The sequence below is a fragment of the Drosophila bipectinata genome, chromosome XL, assembly GCF_030179905.1.
Source record: "Drosophila bipectinata strain 14024-0381.07 chromosome XL, DbipHiC1v2, whole genome shotgun sequence".
Classification (NCBI taxonomy): Eukaryota; Metazoa; Arthropoda; class Insecta; order Diptera; family Drosophilidae; genus Drosophila; species Drosophila bipectinata.
In genome coordinates this window covers 22,720,715-22,737,757 of record NC_091734.1, presented here as the reverse complement: position 1 = coordinate 22,737,757, position 17,043 = coordinate 22,720,715, and the positions used below count along the sequence as shown (strand labels likewise).

The 17,043-nt window shown below is 38.4% G+C and overlaps 1 protein-coding gene across 1 annotated transcript; it reads left to right on the top strand.

Annotated features, from left to right (window-relative positions):
- Window positions 1-4,338: 4,338 nt before the first annotated feature.
- On the top strand, window positions 4,339-5,577 carry LOC108133835 (uncharacterized). The gene is made up of 2 exons (XM_017253918.3): window positions 4,339-4,976; window positions 5,070-5,577. The coding sequence occupies exons 1-2, from the start codon at window positions 4,812-4,814 to the stop codon at window positions 5,235-5,237; spliced, it is 333 nt and encodes a 110-aa protein (XP_017109407.3). The 5' UTR covers window positions 4,339-4,811; the 3' UTR covers window positions 5,238-5,577.
- The last annotated feature ends 11,466 nt before the right edge of the window (window positions 5,578-17,043 follow it).

Genomic DNA, 17,043 nt, shown 5'->3' with positions numbered 1-17,043 from the left:
TACTATTACTATTACTATTACTATGACTATTACTATTACTATTACTATTACTATTACTATTACTATTACTATTACTATTACTATTACTATTACTATTACTATTACTATTACTATTACTATTACTATTACTATTACTATTACTATTACTATTACTATTACTATGACTATTACTATTACTATTACTATTACTATTACTATTACTATTACTATTACTATTACTATTACTATTACTATTACTATTACTATTACTATTACTATTACTATTACTATTACTATTACTATTACTATTACTATTACTATTACTATTACTATTACTATTACTATTACTATTACTATTACTATTACTATTACTATTACTATTACTATTACTATTACTATTACTATTACTATTACTATTACTATTACTATTACTATTACTATTACTATTACTATTACTATTACTATTACTATTACTATTACTATTACTATTACTATTACTATTACTATTACTATTACTATTACTATTACTATTACTATTACTATTACTATTACTATTACTATTACTATTACTATTACTATTACTATTACTATTACTATTACTATTACTATTACTATTACTATTACTATTACTATTACTATTACTATTACTATTACTATTACTATTACTATTACTATTACTATTACTATTACTATTACTATTACTATTACTATTACTATTACTATTACTATTACTATTACTATTACTATTACTATTACTATTACTATTACTATTACTATTACTATTACTATTACTATTACTATTACTATTACTATTACTATTACTATTACTATTACTATTACTATTACTATTACTATTACTATTACTATTACTATTACTATTACTATTACTATTACTATTACTATTACTATTACTATTACTATTACTATTACTATTACTATTACTATTACTATTACTATTACTATTACTATTACTATTACTATTACTATTACTATTACTATTACTATTACTATTACTATTACTATTACTATTACTATTACTAGTAATAGTAATAGTAATAGTAATAGTAATAGTAATTACCTATCAGCATACTAGGGGCTATGTAGTAAGCTTCCCAAACTATATTCTGATAGTTCTTTCTTTGCATCCCATATTATAGCCTTTACAGAAACTTGGTTAAAGACGGAGATCTTTAGCTCCGAATTTTTTCCTTGTAAGTAAGCACACCACTTTAAGAAGGGATCGACCTCAGCGAAGGGGGGTGGAGTCCTCATTTCGGTAGACTCCACTCTTACTTCTGAAGAGGTGAAATCACAAGAGTTTGGTGACATTGAGTTTATTTGCATTAAAATCATTTTGTCCGAAAAATCTTTATATATTACATGTTTGTTTATACCGCCTTCGTCTGAACCGCCCACATATTGGCAGCATTTGTCCGCTATTCAATCCGTATTTAATCTTATGACTGATCGTGACCAGCTTGTCGCGGTGGGCGACTTTAATATACCAGAATTAAAGTGGTCCAATGTCGAGAACTCACCATCTTTGTCACTTATCACTCACCATGACTTCACCGCGGACATGTTTGACATGTCCCTAGGTCAGATTGACCATGTTAAAAATTCGTTAGGTCGACTTTTAGATTTATATTTTGTATCTGATCCTGATGGTACCGTTCTCTCCAGAGCTTTTCCCCTCTCAACCCCAGAGGACCCATATCACCCCACGCTGGAGGTCTCTATCGAAACCATTCCTGGTACCGATCAGATGTCTCCACGGGTGGTAAACAAAATTCGCTGTTTTTGTAATGCTGATTTTCATAAACTTAATAACCTTATCGATACATATGACTGGTCCGATATTCTGGCATGCACTGATCTTAATGTCACTTTAGAAAAATTTTACTGTACTTTAAATACATTTTTTTGACTTATGTGTGCCATGGAAATATCCGTCCGCATCAACAAATCCTCCTTGGTTTACAAGGTGCCTAACTAACCTAAAAATAAAAAAAATAAGCTTTTACTTAAATATAAAAAAACCTGCAGTAGTATTGATTTTTTAAGATATCTAATATCTCGGTCGAACTTTACCGTACATAATGCTGAATGTTACAGGAATTATATCTGCCGCTGCCGGATAAAATTTACTCGGGATCCAAAGCAGTTTTATAATTTTGTAAACACTAAGCGTAAACACGTGCCTTTTTCACCCCTGCTTTCGTTTGAAAATTCCCGAATTCCGCTGAATTTTTTCAAACAACTTATTCTCCGCCTAAATTGACAGATCAGCCTTACGCATATAACATTCAAGCAGCAAATCTTATTTTCTATCCGTTTTTCTCTGATAACAACTTATTATCTAATCTTTTAAGGGTCAAACCCATTTATTCGCCAGGCCCCCACGGAGTACCAGGCTGTGTGCTAAAATACTGCGCCAGGGCTCTGTGTAAACCTCTTCTAAGACTTTTCAAATTATCTTTGGAAACCTCGATTTTTCCCCTTAAGTGGAAGGAATCTTTCATAATTCCTTTAAAAAAAAAAAGGGAAAAAGTCCAATTCTGCCAACTACAGAGGCATCTCTTAGTGGTCGGCAATTCCAAAGTTATTTGAAAAATTATTTACCCCTCATTTGCAAGACCTTTGCTCTTCGATTATCTCTCCCTGTCAGCATGGCTTTATTAATCGTCGCTCCACCACCACAAATTTAATGGAGTCGACATCCTATATCATAGATGGCTTTTGAAAGGGATATCAAACCGATGTATTTTACACAGACTTCAGCAAAGCATTTGATTCAGTTAATCACTCACTCTTGTTGAGTAAGCTGAATATGTTGGGTTTTCCTAAAGACCTCTTAATGTGGATCTCCAGCTAATTAAATGGAAGGACAAAAAGAGTCTTATTTAAAAACATACAGTCCCGTCTGGTCTGGTTCAGTCTGACCTTGATAACTTTCAAAAATGGTGTTTAGCTTGATCTAATACTTAATGGATCAAAATTCAAGCATATGTCTTTTTATCGTTCTTGCCCTCTGCAAGCTATGTATTTTATTAATGGGATTGCCTTAGAGAAATTAACTCAAGCTAATGATCTTGGCGTCCTATTAGACATTAAACTTAAATTTTTCGACCATATGTCCTTAATGGTTAATAAGGCTAAAGGAGTCCTTGGTTTTATTAAAAAGTGGTCAAAAGAATTTAATGACCCATATATAACCAAAACATTATTTATTTCTTTGGCCTGTCCGATACTGGAGTACGGTTCATGTGTCTGGAGTCCCCAATATGGAGTACCTAAGGACCGCATAGAATCCGTACAAAAGAATTTTTTAATATTCGCACTTAGAGGTCTATACTGGGATGCAAATCTTCAGCTTCCATCCTACAGTAGCAGACTTTTACTTATAAACTTACCTGGCTTAACAAATCGTAGGACAATGCTCGGTGTAGTCTTTCTGCTTAACCTTTTTAATGGGGATGTAGAAAGCCAGCATTTACTAACACGCTTAAAATTTAACATTCCTAATAGAAGGACCCGAAACTTTAGTCCTCTGTTCCTTAGCCGTTGTAGTTAGACATATGCGCTGCATGACCCTTTTAGGGTATTATGTTTGAACTACAATGGTCTCTACTCTATAATATCTCTTTCCTGTCCCTCTTATTTAAAATATAGAATTTTAAATTTTCTTACTAACTTCTCCTAGCTTAATAAATTACGTATAGCTTTTACATATTCTTTTTTACTTTTTTAATTACATATTTACATATTTTAATTACATATTCTCTATGATCGAAAAATAAAAATCATGAATAATCATTATTTTTGATTGTTATTTTTTTTCGCTCAAAAATATCACTCAATTAATGATTTCGCGCTAGGTATTCAAATTTTTATATTTTTGGGAAAAACTGAATATGACGATTTTTTACATTAAGGGGGAACATCTGAGTAACAGACGAAAAATAAGCTGATTTTCTGGAATTTTTTTGGCCAAATGAAAAAGCCAATCGAAAACTTATAAATGAGGTTTTATTAAATTATATTTAAAGTACAAAATAAATTTTTTGTTTAATAAATCGAAAACAAAATGGCGGCTCTGCAGCCTTTATTCGAAGGCCCTATTTTTTTAAAGGGGGTCCATGGCCGAACACCTAACGTCCTTAATTTTTGATCTAGAACAAAAAATCATGTTGTGTTAGTTTCTGTACATCAACGGCTATCGACACACGTATATTGCGATATATTGATTTTTTGCAAAATGATGAGTGATTGAACAAAATTTTCAATTTTCACGAACAAAAAACGTCACAAAATTGTTGATAAAAAAAAAAGTAAGCAATAAAAAAAAAATGTGTCGTGTGTCGATAGATATAGGTATTCCAAATATACTATACCAAATATATACAAGTATATAGCTTATAGGGTCGGAAAAACAAAAAAAGAAAACTGGAAAAGTGTGCGTTGCACACTTTTGACCAAAATTATAAGGGGGTATTTCGGTTGTTGATTTAATAAGGTATAAAAAGTTGTTTCCATTTAGTCTCGCGTTTATGTGTCCGGAGCACAACAAGATAAGCAAATACTCAATTAAGATTTAGAATTAAAGTTTTTGTTGTTTTTCTTTACACACATGCATGGCTAAAATTAAAAAGAATGATTACATTCTTAACAGGCCAATATATTTTTATTTTTTTTGTTACCAAAAGCCGTTGTTCCTGTTATGATTATTATTTTTTAGTGATGACTTTATTCAAGCTCAACAACAGTTAGCCCGGTGGGCGAATGAGGACGTGGTCTCTGTCGTGATATTGGACCAGCCACCACCCGAAATTATGTCGGATTCCCAACCATACAACGACATCGGGCTCATGTCGGGGGCATCAGCGAACAACTTTATCCACGACCAGCATTACGTCGATCATCAATCATCTACAGCAAAGGCAGCAGTAGTCAACAACTCTATAATGGGTTTATCACTAGTCCCGAATGGTATAAGTGTAAGTCAGAGGGACTTTTATCCCTCGCCACCGTCGACAGGCACGGAAAGCAGTGGAAGTGTAAACCAGCCTCTTCCATTTCGCACTTTGCAGTCATCCGATACGACGGACTTAAGTCAACAGCAAATGCCATTACAGAAAGTACCGTTATACCTCCATCAGCATCAACAGCGTATTCAGAAATCGGTCGATACCAGCAGCAACAGCAGCCAGGTAGGACAAATCTTAGAGGATGGCTGCTACCCGGAATATAAGCATTGATAATGGAGACTGCTTGCTTTCATAATTGTTATATTTTTAAATAAATCAGGCCTACTCTTTTGTGCCCAGAAATATCGTGAAGAATCACATATTATTTCTTCTATTATTGGCACTAGTATCGAACTTTAGAATTACTTTATAAAATAGACATATTTCGAAAAATATTTATACCTGGAATTTCTTAAAACTAAATGAATATTTGATGTAAATGTAAATTAAAAAAGTTAACGTTGTGAGAGAGATGCAAACAAATTTTTTGCAATTAAAATTAACATAGTTTTAAAGCAGGGATGGTAAAAACCTTGCACTGAAAATAACTGCATCTGTTAGTTATGAAAAGCTGAACTTTTCATAACTTTTCATAGTAATTACTATTACTATTACTATTACTATTACTATTACTATTACTATTACTATTACTATTACTATTACTATTACTATTACTATTACTATTACTATTACTATTACTATTACTATTACTATTACTATTACTATTACTATTACTATTACTATTACTATTACTATTACTATTACTATTACTATTACTATTACTATTACTATTACTATTACTATTACTATTACTATTACTATTACTTTTACTATTACTATTACTATTACTATTACTATTACTATTACTATTACTATTACTATTACTATTACTATTACTATTACTATTACTATTACTATTACTATTACTATTACTATTACTATTACTATTACTATTACTATTACTATTACTATTACTATTACTATTACTATTACTATTACTATTACTATTACTATTACTATTACTATTACTATTACTATTACTATTACTATTACTATAATATCAGCCCTTGTTAACATTACAGGTAGCAATGTTCAAATTGCTCAAATTGCGAAAAAAGCCATGTTTTTGTGATTTTTTTCCTGACGACACAGTTAAAATGTATTTATTCAACCAACGGTATATTAAAGTATGACATTAGAAGAATGTTTAATAAAATTTTTACAAAAAAATATTTGAAAATATGGCAATGGTAGCAATTGTCCGGACGTGTCGCCAAAAAAAGTTGAATTGCGGTGCCCCTCATAACTCGGTGCTGGATCATTTGTAATCAAAAAATGAAAATTCATTCGTTAGATAATAGTTCGCCCCAGGTAACGCTGTAAAGGTTTTTTGAAAATTGCAATTTTTTAATTTTTTCGAAGACTTTGAAGTGAAAAACTCAATTTTTTGGGAAAAAATCGGTTAATTTGTCATTGCAAAATCAAAATTATGAGCAAAAAAAAAAAAACTCGACAGCGTTACCTCGTAAAATATGTACAGAAATAGTGTTTAAAATTTCAAAAGGATCGGTGCAGTAGTTTTGAAGTTATGAGGGGCACCGACTTTGAAAACGTGAGTTGTGGGAAAAACGCTTTAAAGTTTTAAACACACAAAAATCCAGTGCAAAACGTTTATGAGCAACTTCGTCAATAACTAATAACTTCGTCAATTTTGCTTTAATTGACTTGAAATTTTGACACAATATTCTTCAGATATTATGCATTCAATTTAAAAAATAAAAAAAAAATGAAAAAAAAAAAAAATTTAATACCTTACCCTCCCCTTAAGCAACTATACACTCCCGAACACAGGCATTTCAATTGGAAGCTGAACTTATGAATATCATCTAAAGTCAATATCATCGCCCCAACCAGAGGGGGCTGTTCCACAAACCTCAGAGAATTGACATATTGCTTGGCGCTGACGCATGTTTCGAATTATTAAAGGAAGGGAAATTTGAGCAGGAAACATATGGTCCAGTCCTACAAAACTCCGTTTTTGGATGGATCATATCAGGTCGGCGCAAGTCATCAAAAACAAATTTCAAACAGGCTACATCAATGTTGAGCGCGGTTGAATATCATTGCAGTGTAGATTCGAAAATTCTGGGAAATATAAAGTCTCCCGAGCATTGCACAGAATAAACTTTACACTCCGGAGCAAATTATGTGCGAAAAAGCATTCATCGAGAGTATTGTTCGGTTACCCTTCGGTCGACTTCAAGTTTCATTGCCATTTAAGTCCAGCCTTACTTGTCTCGGCTCGTCGTTTGAAATCGCACAAAGGCGGTTCTTAGCACTACAAATGAGGATGTCCAATAACCCAGAAATAAATTCCATGTACGTTGCCTTTATGAAGGAGTACATTTCCTTAGGCCACATGACGTTGGTCAATGATGAAATTCCGACTGAGCCTCATTTCTTCATTCCTTGATCAGACGTGATCAGACCGCAAAGTTCAAGCACTAAACTTAGAGTGGTTTTCGATGAGTCGAGTAAGACAAGTTCTCAAGTGTCATTGAACGAATTGCTGATGATCGGACCAACTATACAGCCGTGTCTATACGCTACGCTACATTACTAAGGTTTCGTCTTCGCAAATACGCTATTACAGCAGATTTTGTCAAAATGTACAGACAAGTGGAAATAAATGAATCCCATCGTAATTTTCAACTAATAGTATGGAGACAGTATAAGGATGAAAAATTATAAGTCTATTGCTTGAATACCACATTGCTTACATACGGCACGGCCTGCGCACCGTTCTTAGCTATCCGCTGGCTCAAGTACCTTAGTGAGATATATTCAGTTTCTCACCCTCTTGGATCCTTAGTCTTATCAAATAGCTTCTACGTTGACGGGCTTGTTCTTTCGAAGTGGGCAACCAATTGTGAGCAGCTAATAGATCTTAATCAGTCTACAGATGTATCTGTCGGGGAGAATGAAGATACAAAGGCGTTAGGGCTCGTTTGGAACCCAAAACATGACATTTTTAAGTTTTCTTCGCGAGAGATCTGTACAAGCCATGCGCCAACAAAAAGATCTATGTTGTCCCTTACTGCTCGCCTATATGATCCTCTCCGGCTTATCTGTCCTATTGTCACAAAGGCTAAAATTCTTATACAACAGATTTGATTGCTTAAGATAGAATGGGATGATCCAATTCCTGACAGCCGGCAGCAAAAATGGCAATTGATCACAATTGGTTTGGAAGAGTTGGATATATTGACAATTCCAAGGCAAGTAGGTACGAGAAAAAATACTGTATGCCAAATACATGGCTTTGCGGATGCCTCAACTGAGGCATACGGATGTTGCTTTTACATCCATGTCGAACATCCACATGGTGTGGAGGTTAAATTGGTTACTGCAAAATCAAGAGTGGCCCCTCTGAAAACAAAGTCGGTACCACGACTGGAGCTTTGCGCGGCGCATTTGCTAGCCAACTTGTGGGAAAAAGTTCGTCCACTGATCGACTCTCCAGTTGAACGAGTTGTAATATGGTCGGATTCAGAAATCGTATGGTATTGGCTGCAAACACATCCTTCAAAACTAAAAACCTTTGTTGCCAACCGCGTAAGTGAGATTCAAGAGATGGCATCATCGGCTTGTTAGCAATAGCGATGGCGACCCACTGATAGCAATCCAGCAGACTTTCCATCTCGCCGTTGTACAGTTAGGGAATTAAAAAATACATTTTGGTTTAATGGTCCTCACTTCTTGACTCAACATCAAAGTCTTTGGCCTCAAAATACAAAAACTCAGCAAATCAACATTAATGAAGAGTTTGAGATTCGGAATATAAAACTAGCCACATTACAACACAACTCGAGCCAAATCCGATAGAAAAAACTTGACAAAAAAAAATCTTTCTTAAAGTAATGCGCATTGTTGCTTACTTCCTGCGATTAATGCAACAATATCTCGCTCGTGGTCTGCACTAAATCCTACCTCGGTTGAGCTCGGCTCGGCCTTTTTACTCGTTGTAAGCGTCATCCAGGAAAATGCATATAAAAGTGAACTCATAAAATTACAACAATCAGTTAAGTTGCCAAACTCACTTCAAAAGTTAAGTCCATTAGTTGTGACTGAATAAATTAGAAAGCTTGAGGTGTCTATTCGCCAAGCAATATGGCTCATAAATGATAGGCGCGAATGTAGCGCGGTCGTACGACAATGTGTACATTGCTTTCGATACAAGCCAAAATTAGCTTCACAAATAATGGGTAACTTACCAGCCGATCGTTTCATAAGAACAAGGCCGATTGCAATTAATGCAATCACTAGGAATTCGTGGTAAGCCTCCAATCAAGATGTATGGTATGTATCGATATTTATTTGCTTCAAAAGCTTTATTGTCAAAAGCCGTTCATCTTGAACTTGTAAAAGATCTCACCGCTAATACATTCATTATGTGCTTATCTAGATTTGTCGGACGACGCGGACCCATCGAGAAATTGTATTGCGATAATGCCACGAATTTCTCGGGCTCGTCTCGCGTCATACATGACCTAATGAGCAAATCGGAAACCCATAAATTCTCTTTCTTCCTCTTAAGCGAACGATCGTGTTTTTTTTTGTGCGCACTGCGTTAATAAATATTGGTAAACCGGTTGGTTACTTACTTGTGAATCTATTGAGAATCTTAAGTTTTGAGAATTTTAACCTTAACCGTATCGCTTTGCGAGTGCTGTGGTATATTTGGATATTTGGCATAGCTCAGCTCTGCTTCTTCCCCGTCTTATCTATGTTTCTGCACTTTTCCTTTTCACTCTCCAAAGCTCCCGCTTCGTCTTCCTATTTGGCACAGTGGTTCAAGGTATAGTATTTTTTAACTTTTTATTTATTAATTGTGTTTATTATTAATTATAAATATGGAATTTAAACTTGTCTGTGCTATGAAGTCTTGTAACAAGACAATTATTGCTGTGAAAATTTTTGTGCTGTCCAAGGCGAAATAAGGTCGTTCATGAGACAGACCAAGAATGGATTTAATGAGCTGATCACTTGTTTTCGTAAAATCAATGACCAGCTCTGTGCGCTTGACACTCAGTTTAGTGGCCTTCAACTGCTAAATGAGTACCCAAAGCGTAAGAAATCCGCTGTTTCTGATCCGCCTCAGCCTGCTCAGCCGACATTAATGCAGCCGCTCATATCTCTGGCCACCCCAAGGGCTATAACTGAGAAAAATTCGTCCAAATTTCTCAGGGAAAATGAGCAAGTGTCCGATATGTCCGCCATGGCATCCCTTCAAGTGATGCCACAGGTCCTAGTGAATGAAACCCCGGTTAGAGTCACCCAAAAGGGTATTCCACAGTCCGGACCACCGGCACCGACTGATGCTGCAGTTTTCGTACCTGCGGCACCAAAACCCTTACAGGTGATTCCTCCATCGAAGCATATATTTGTTTTTCGGCTTGCCCCTGATACTTCAGAGATTGATATCTCGGCGTATATCAAAGCCAAGACAAAAGACGATATAAAGGTGGGAGAACATAGCTAAATTTAAATATAATTATATACGGCGCACGTCTTCTTTCAAGATTCGTGTGCCCTCGCTGATGTTCAAGACGATTTGTTCACCCAGTATTTGGCCAGAGAATATTTTCGACCAAGAACATCAGCCGAGTTCCGTGAAGAAAAAAGTTATAGAACCTGTGGGAGTTAAACTACCCGATATCAGAACCACTGACCAACCTTCCACCTCTTCTTCGTCCACTAACCCAAAAAACTAGTATCGCCATTAACACTTACCTATCAGCATATTAGGGGCTATGTAGTAAGCTTCCCAAACTATATTCTGATAGTTCTTTCTTTGCATCCCATATTATAGCCTTTACAGAAACTTGGTTAAAGCCGGAGATCTTTAGCTCCGAATTTTTTCCTTGTAAGTAAGCACACCACTTTAAGAAGGGATCGACCTCAGCGAAGGGGGGTGGAGTCCTCATTTCGGTAGACTCCACTCTTACTTCTGAAGAGGTGAAATCACAAGAGTTTGGTGACATTGAGTTTATTTGCATTAAAATCATTTTGTCCGCGAAACCCTTATACATTACATGTTCATATATACCGCCTTCGTCCTAACCGCCCACATATTGGCCAAATTTTTCCGCTATTCAATCCGTATTTAATCTTATGACTGATCGTGACCAGCTTGTCGCGGTGGGCGACTTTAATATACCAGAATTAAAGTGGTCCAATGTCGAGAACTCACCATCTTTGTCACTTATCACTCACCATGACTTCACCGCGGACATGTTTGACATGTCCCTAGGTCAGATTGACCATGTTAAAAATTCGTTAGGTCGACTTTTAGATTTATATTTTGTATCTGATCCTGATGGTACCGTTCTCTCCAGAGCTTTTCCCCTCTCAACCCCAGAGGACCCATATCACCCCACGCTGGAGGTCTCTATCGAAACCATTCCTGGTACCGATCAGATGTCTCCACGGGTGGTAAACAAAATTCGCTGTTTTTGTAATGCTGATTTTCATAAACTTAATAACCTTATCGATACATATGACTGGTCCGATATTCTGGCATGCACTGATCTTAATGTCACTTTAGAAAAATTTTACTGTACTTTAAATACATTTTTTGACTTATGTGTGCCATGGAAATATCCGTCCGCATCAACAAATCCTCCTTGGTTTACAAGGTGCCTAACTAACCTAAAAATAAAAAAAATAAGCTTTTACTTAAATATAAAAAAACCTGCAGTAGTATTGATTTTTTAAGATATCTAATATCTCGGTCGAACTTTACCGTACATAATGCTGAATGTTACAGGAATTATATCTGCCGCTGCCGGATAAAATTTACTCGGGGTCCAAAGCAGTTTTATAATTTTGTAAACACTAAGCGTAAACACGTGCCTTTTTCACCCCTGCTTGCGTTTGAAAATTCCCGAATTCCGCTGAATTTTTTCAAACAACTTATTCTCCGCCTAAATTGACAGATCAGCCTTACGCATATAACATTCAAGCAGCAAATCTTATTTTCTATCCGCTTTTCTCTGATAACAACTTATTATCTAATCTTTTAAGGGTCAAACCCATTTATTCGCCAGGCCCCCACGGAGTACCAGGCTGTGTGCTAAAATACTGTGCCAGGGCTCTGTGTAAGCCTCTTCTAAGACTTTTCAAATTATCTTTGAAACCTCGATTTTTCCCCTTAAGTGGAAGGAATCTTTCATAATTCCTTAAAAAAAAAAGGGAAAAAGTCCGATTCTGCCAACTACAGAGGCATCTCTAAGTGGTCGGCAATTCCAAAGTTATTTGAAAAATTATTTACCCCTCATTTGCAAGACCTTTGCTCTTCGATTATCTCTCCCTGTCAGCATGGCTTTATTAAGCGTCGCTCCACCACCACAAATTTAATGGAGTCGACATCCTATATCATAGATGGCTTTTGAAAGGGATATCAAACCGATGTATTTTACACAGACTTCAGCAAAGCATTTGATTCAGTTAATCACTCACTCTTGTTGAGTAAGCTGAATATGTTGGGTTTTCCTAAAGACCTCTTAATGTGGATCTCCAGCTACTTAGATGGAAGGACACAAAGAGTCTTATTTAAAAACATACAGTCCCGTCTGGTCTGGTTCAGTCTGACCTTGATAAATTTCAAAAATGGTGTTTAGCTAATGATCTAATACTTAATGGATCAAAATGCAAGCATATGTCTTTTTATCGTTCTTGCCCTCTGAAAGCTACGTATTCTATTAATGGGATTGCCTTAGAGAAATTAACTCAGCTTAATGATCTCGGCGTCCTATTAGACATTAAACTTAAATTTTCCGACCATATGTCCTTAATGGTTAATAAGGCTAAAGGAGTCCTTGGTTTTATTAAAAAGTGGTCAAAAGAATTTAATGACCCATACATAACCAAGAAAATATATTTTTCTTTGGTCCGTCCGATACTGGAGTACGGTTTAAGTGTCTGGAGTCCCCAATATGGAGTACATAAGGATCACATAAAATCCGTACAAAAGAATTTTTTAATATTCGCACTTAGAGGTCTATACTGGGATGCAAATCTTCAGCTTCCATTCTACAATAGCAGACTTTTACTTATCAACTTACCTATCTTACCAAATCGTAAGACAATGCTCAGTGTAGTCTTTGTGCATAACCTTATTAACGGGGATGTAGATAGCATGCACTTACTAACACGCTTAACACGACAGGCATCGGACACGCTATTATTGGTTTTGGAACCCACGGTGGCCGAACAAGCTTGTTCGTCCCCCACGCTGGGCAGACGGAAAAGATCCGGGTCCCGGTGTCAATGCGCACCAGCGCAGTCGGCAACACGTTGACGCTGTTCCGCTGCAGCAGCGATGATAATGTGGGCGCAGCGGCCGCGTCCTGCAGGAGCCCTCGGCGAGAAGCGGAAAATTGCCTAGGCGCGAATGACGCGGGCGGACGAGCGGTGTACGCCACCCGATGAGTGGTGGATGAAAGCCGTGGAGCGCTTGACAACTGTCGGCCAGTGGCGGAAGAATGTCGAGAAGTCGCTGACAAGCGCCGGGAAGTCGGAGGCCGTGGATCGGCTTGTGAGTGCCGGAAAGTGGCGAACGAAGGCCGAGAAGCACCCGAACCGAGCCGGGAGTTGGTGGATGACGGCCGAGCGCCAGCCGAGACACTCCGTATACTGTCTCCCGCGCTCCCTGACCGGTGCTCCTCTTGACGTGCCTTGCGCACGAGGTGCAGTAGCGTGTGGTGATCCTGACCACACATCTTGCAGCCGTCCCCACGCCGACACGATCCGTCGGAGTGCTCGTGAGCCAGGCAGCTGGAGCAATACCAGTTCTCGACAACCGCCCGGAATCGCGTCTCGGCACTAAGGCGTAGGAAGCACCGACACTTCTTCAATGGATGGATCCCACTGCAGACTCGGCATCGGTAGGACTGTGTACCTCGGGAACATCTGCTCTCCAAAGACTGGGCGCTGCGTGGACGTGGCGAAATCGTGCTGAATATGACCTTTGAATTTAGAATTTTGCCCGGATCAGACGGATCATCGGCTGATTGCCACCGTGCAGCGTGATGCGATGCGGAAATTGAAGGAGTCAAGACAGAATTGTGCTCGCAACCTGAATCCGATTCCGAACTAACCGAAGCTTCCGGCAACTCGAGTGGAAAAAACGGACACGCTGCGGGGTTGACTAGAGATAATGGGCCTGTCAGCACCCATCCGAATATGGTCTCCTTACCGAGAAGCGACTCGCAGATGTTAGCCTTGGAATTACCGAGGAGAATGGACGCAAGAATGTCAGCTCCTAATAACACATCGACTTGGGAGCACTCAAAGAAGTTGGGGTCCGCCAAAGGAATGTCGGGCAGCCCCTTGAGAAGATCTCGCGAAATCGGATATGATGGCAGATTTCCTGCCAACTGCGGAAGAAAGTAAGCCGCAGTCTCTAATTGTAGCCCGGGTCTAGACGGCGACCGAATGGAGAAATGGCACAATTTAGTAGATTGCGCGGAAATGGTCTGATTAAGGCCGGAAACATGGGCGTGAATCGTCTTGAAGGGAAACTTGACAAGGTTGAACAGTCGTTCCGTTATGAAAGTTGCTTCGGAGCCTGAGTCTATCAGTGCTCGTGCCTGGACGCTGCACCCCAAATGGCACACGTTGATAAGGGCCGTGCCCAGTAGGACGGCTCCCGACCCGGAAGCGAAACACACCTGCACATTCGACTGATCCTCTGAGCCGTTTGCTGGCGTAGGCGGACTTGGAGCGGTGGCGAACGGATTGCCACGGTGCAGGAGGGTGTGGTGTCGGCTGTGGCATGTGAAGCAGGTTTAGGCGCTCGTGCAGTCTCGCTGCTGGTGCCTTCGGGCAAAACAGTTTAAACATAACTGCTTTCTCTTAATGTAGTCAGAGCGCCCATTTACATCCACTTCTAGGAAACGCGGACATAAGCAAATAGGGTGTTCCTACCTCGAACAGAGATCGCAGCCCTTTTGGCCGGAACCACTCGAGTCTCGTATGAAGTGAGCCTTCGAGCAGAGGCAGTAGGAAGCCCCGACCTTGGCGGAAATTGCACGGGGCCCTAGGCCTGACGTCGTCGATGGCCTCCAGAATGTCATGGCGCTCTATCAGGATGTTATCTAATTCCTTCCATGTTGGAATCTCGGCCTTATTATGTACGGATTGCTCCCACATAGAAAGTGTGACTTTGGAAAGCTTTGAGGAAATCGTAAATACAAGGAGGCAGTCCCAAGGCTCAACATTGATGAAAGACATTTCGATTGTATCGACGTATTCGTCGGACGCGGCTTTTTGTCGTCTCCCGTGGGAATTCTCAGAATCCAATTCGCTGGTCAGCGCTTGTCGACTGACTTGCGCAGTAGGTGCCTCGTACGAAGCGGTGGCCGGTCACACTAATGTGATGAGACCGAGGAGATAGCGGATGAAATTCGATTACAAGGCACAAGTGGGAATATTAGCGCCGATGTCGAAAGGAACGTAGTATGCGGCAAATTTCGAATGTAGAAGAAAACTTCAGGAACCCAAAAAAAAAGCCAAAGGGGACGAGGTTTGTTGAGATTCTAGGAGGACGTTGCCTGATGCGGAGTAGAAGCAGCGTTAGAGGGACGGAAAATGGACAAGTACCGGAAAATTCGTGCTCGTTCGGGAAAAAATTGATGATGGTCTATTTATGTATATTTCGACAAGTGTGGCTCGTACGTAGATATTGAATTTTTAACTATTTTCGAACTTGGGAAGCTGGAGAGGTGGACTTGACTTTGGCTTGGATTTAACACAAAAAAAAAGAAAATAAATAATAAATAATAATTAATTTTTGACTAATTGTCGGATTTAATTATTATGGAACAGTACCACTTCAACCTCCGAAGAGACAAGTCGTATTAGAACACTATCGATCCCGCGTTCGCAAAAAACCCATTGAGCTTATCAGCAAAAGTTGAAAAACAAATATTAAACACAAAACAAAACTAAAAAGACAACAACAAAAAACACACCATTTCTTACCACTCGGGCGCAAGCCCTTTACAAACAACCATGCACGAACCACCAGACATAGCCAAATACACTACGAGACCGTATCACCTAGGAGAACCCAAATTTATTGTCACCAAAAGGAAAAATGAATCCTCATTTAAAAATGTTTCACCTTTCATCATCGAGAAATCTGTGGATTTCGCCTGCGGAGGAAGAGTTGATTCTGTGAAAAAACCAGAGACGGCGGACTTTTGATAAAAACAAAAAACAACACACAAGCCACAAAACTCCTAAAACTTACCAAAATCGCAGATATGGATGTAACAGCAACCGAACACAAGACACTTAATTTTTCAAAAGGCGTTATCTACTGTAATGACCTTAGATACATAGACGAAGAAACAATCCTCCGAGAACTAAAACCACAGAAAGTAATTGAAGTCAAAAAAATAATGAAGAGACAAAACACCAACAATAACGCCAACACCAACAACTACAGCAACACCATCAACAACAAAAACACCAACAACAACAACAACCACCCCAACAACAACAACAACCTAATAGAAACCGGACTCATAATAATTACATTCGAAAACCATCAACTCCCGCAAATGCCCCACATTCCTCAAACAACAAGAACTCACTGCCATAAAAAACACCGATAAAGTCGATCATAAAACTGCTCTGAGTATCTACTTTGAGCGATACGGATACAAAACAAGAAACTCTTATGCAAACACACTTACAAACACCACAACCACAATAAGAACTCGATCTCCAAATACGCTCACATCAACATCTGCAAATGCACAAACTACATCCACATCCTGCGATCACAACCAATCAAACACACCTTCAACCTCATCTGCATCAACCAAAACAACACCGGCACCGGAAAAAATACTCCAAAAACGCAACCAACACGACCAGGACGACACCGAAGCCATGGAAACGGACAACATGAACCCCACCAGAATAACAACCTCATACGGATCTCAACTCACGAAGGACCTTAAAC

Coding starts and splice junctions, on each gene's coding strand:
- LOC108133835 (XM_017253918.3), top strand. CDS start 4,812: ATGTCGGATTCCCAACCATACAACGACATCGGGCTCATGTCGGGGGCA. Junction 4,977..5,069: donor TAGTCCCGAATGGTATAAGT/GTAAGTCAGAGG, acceptor CGCACTTTGCAG/TCATCCGATACGACGGACTT.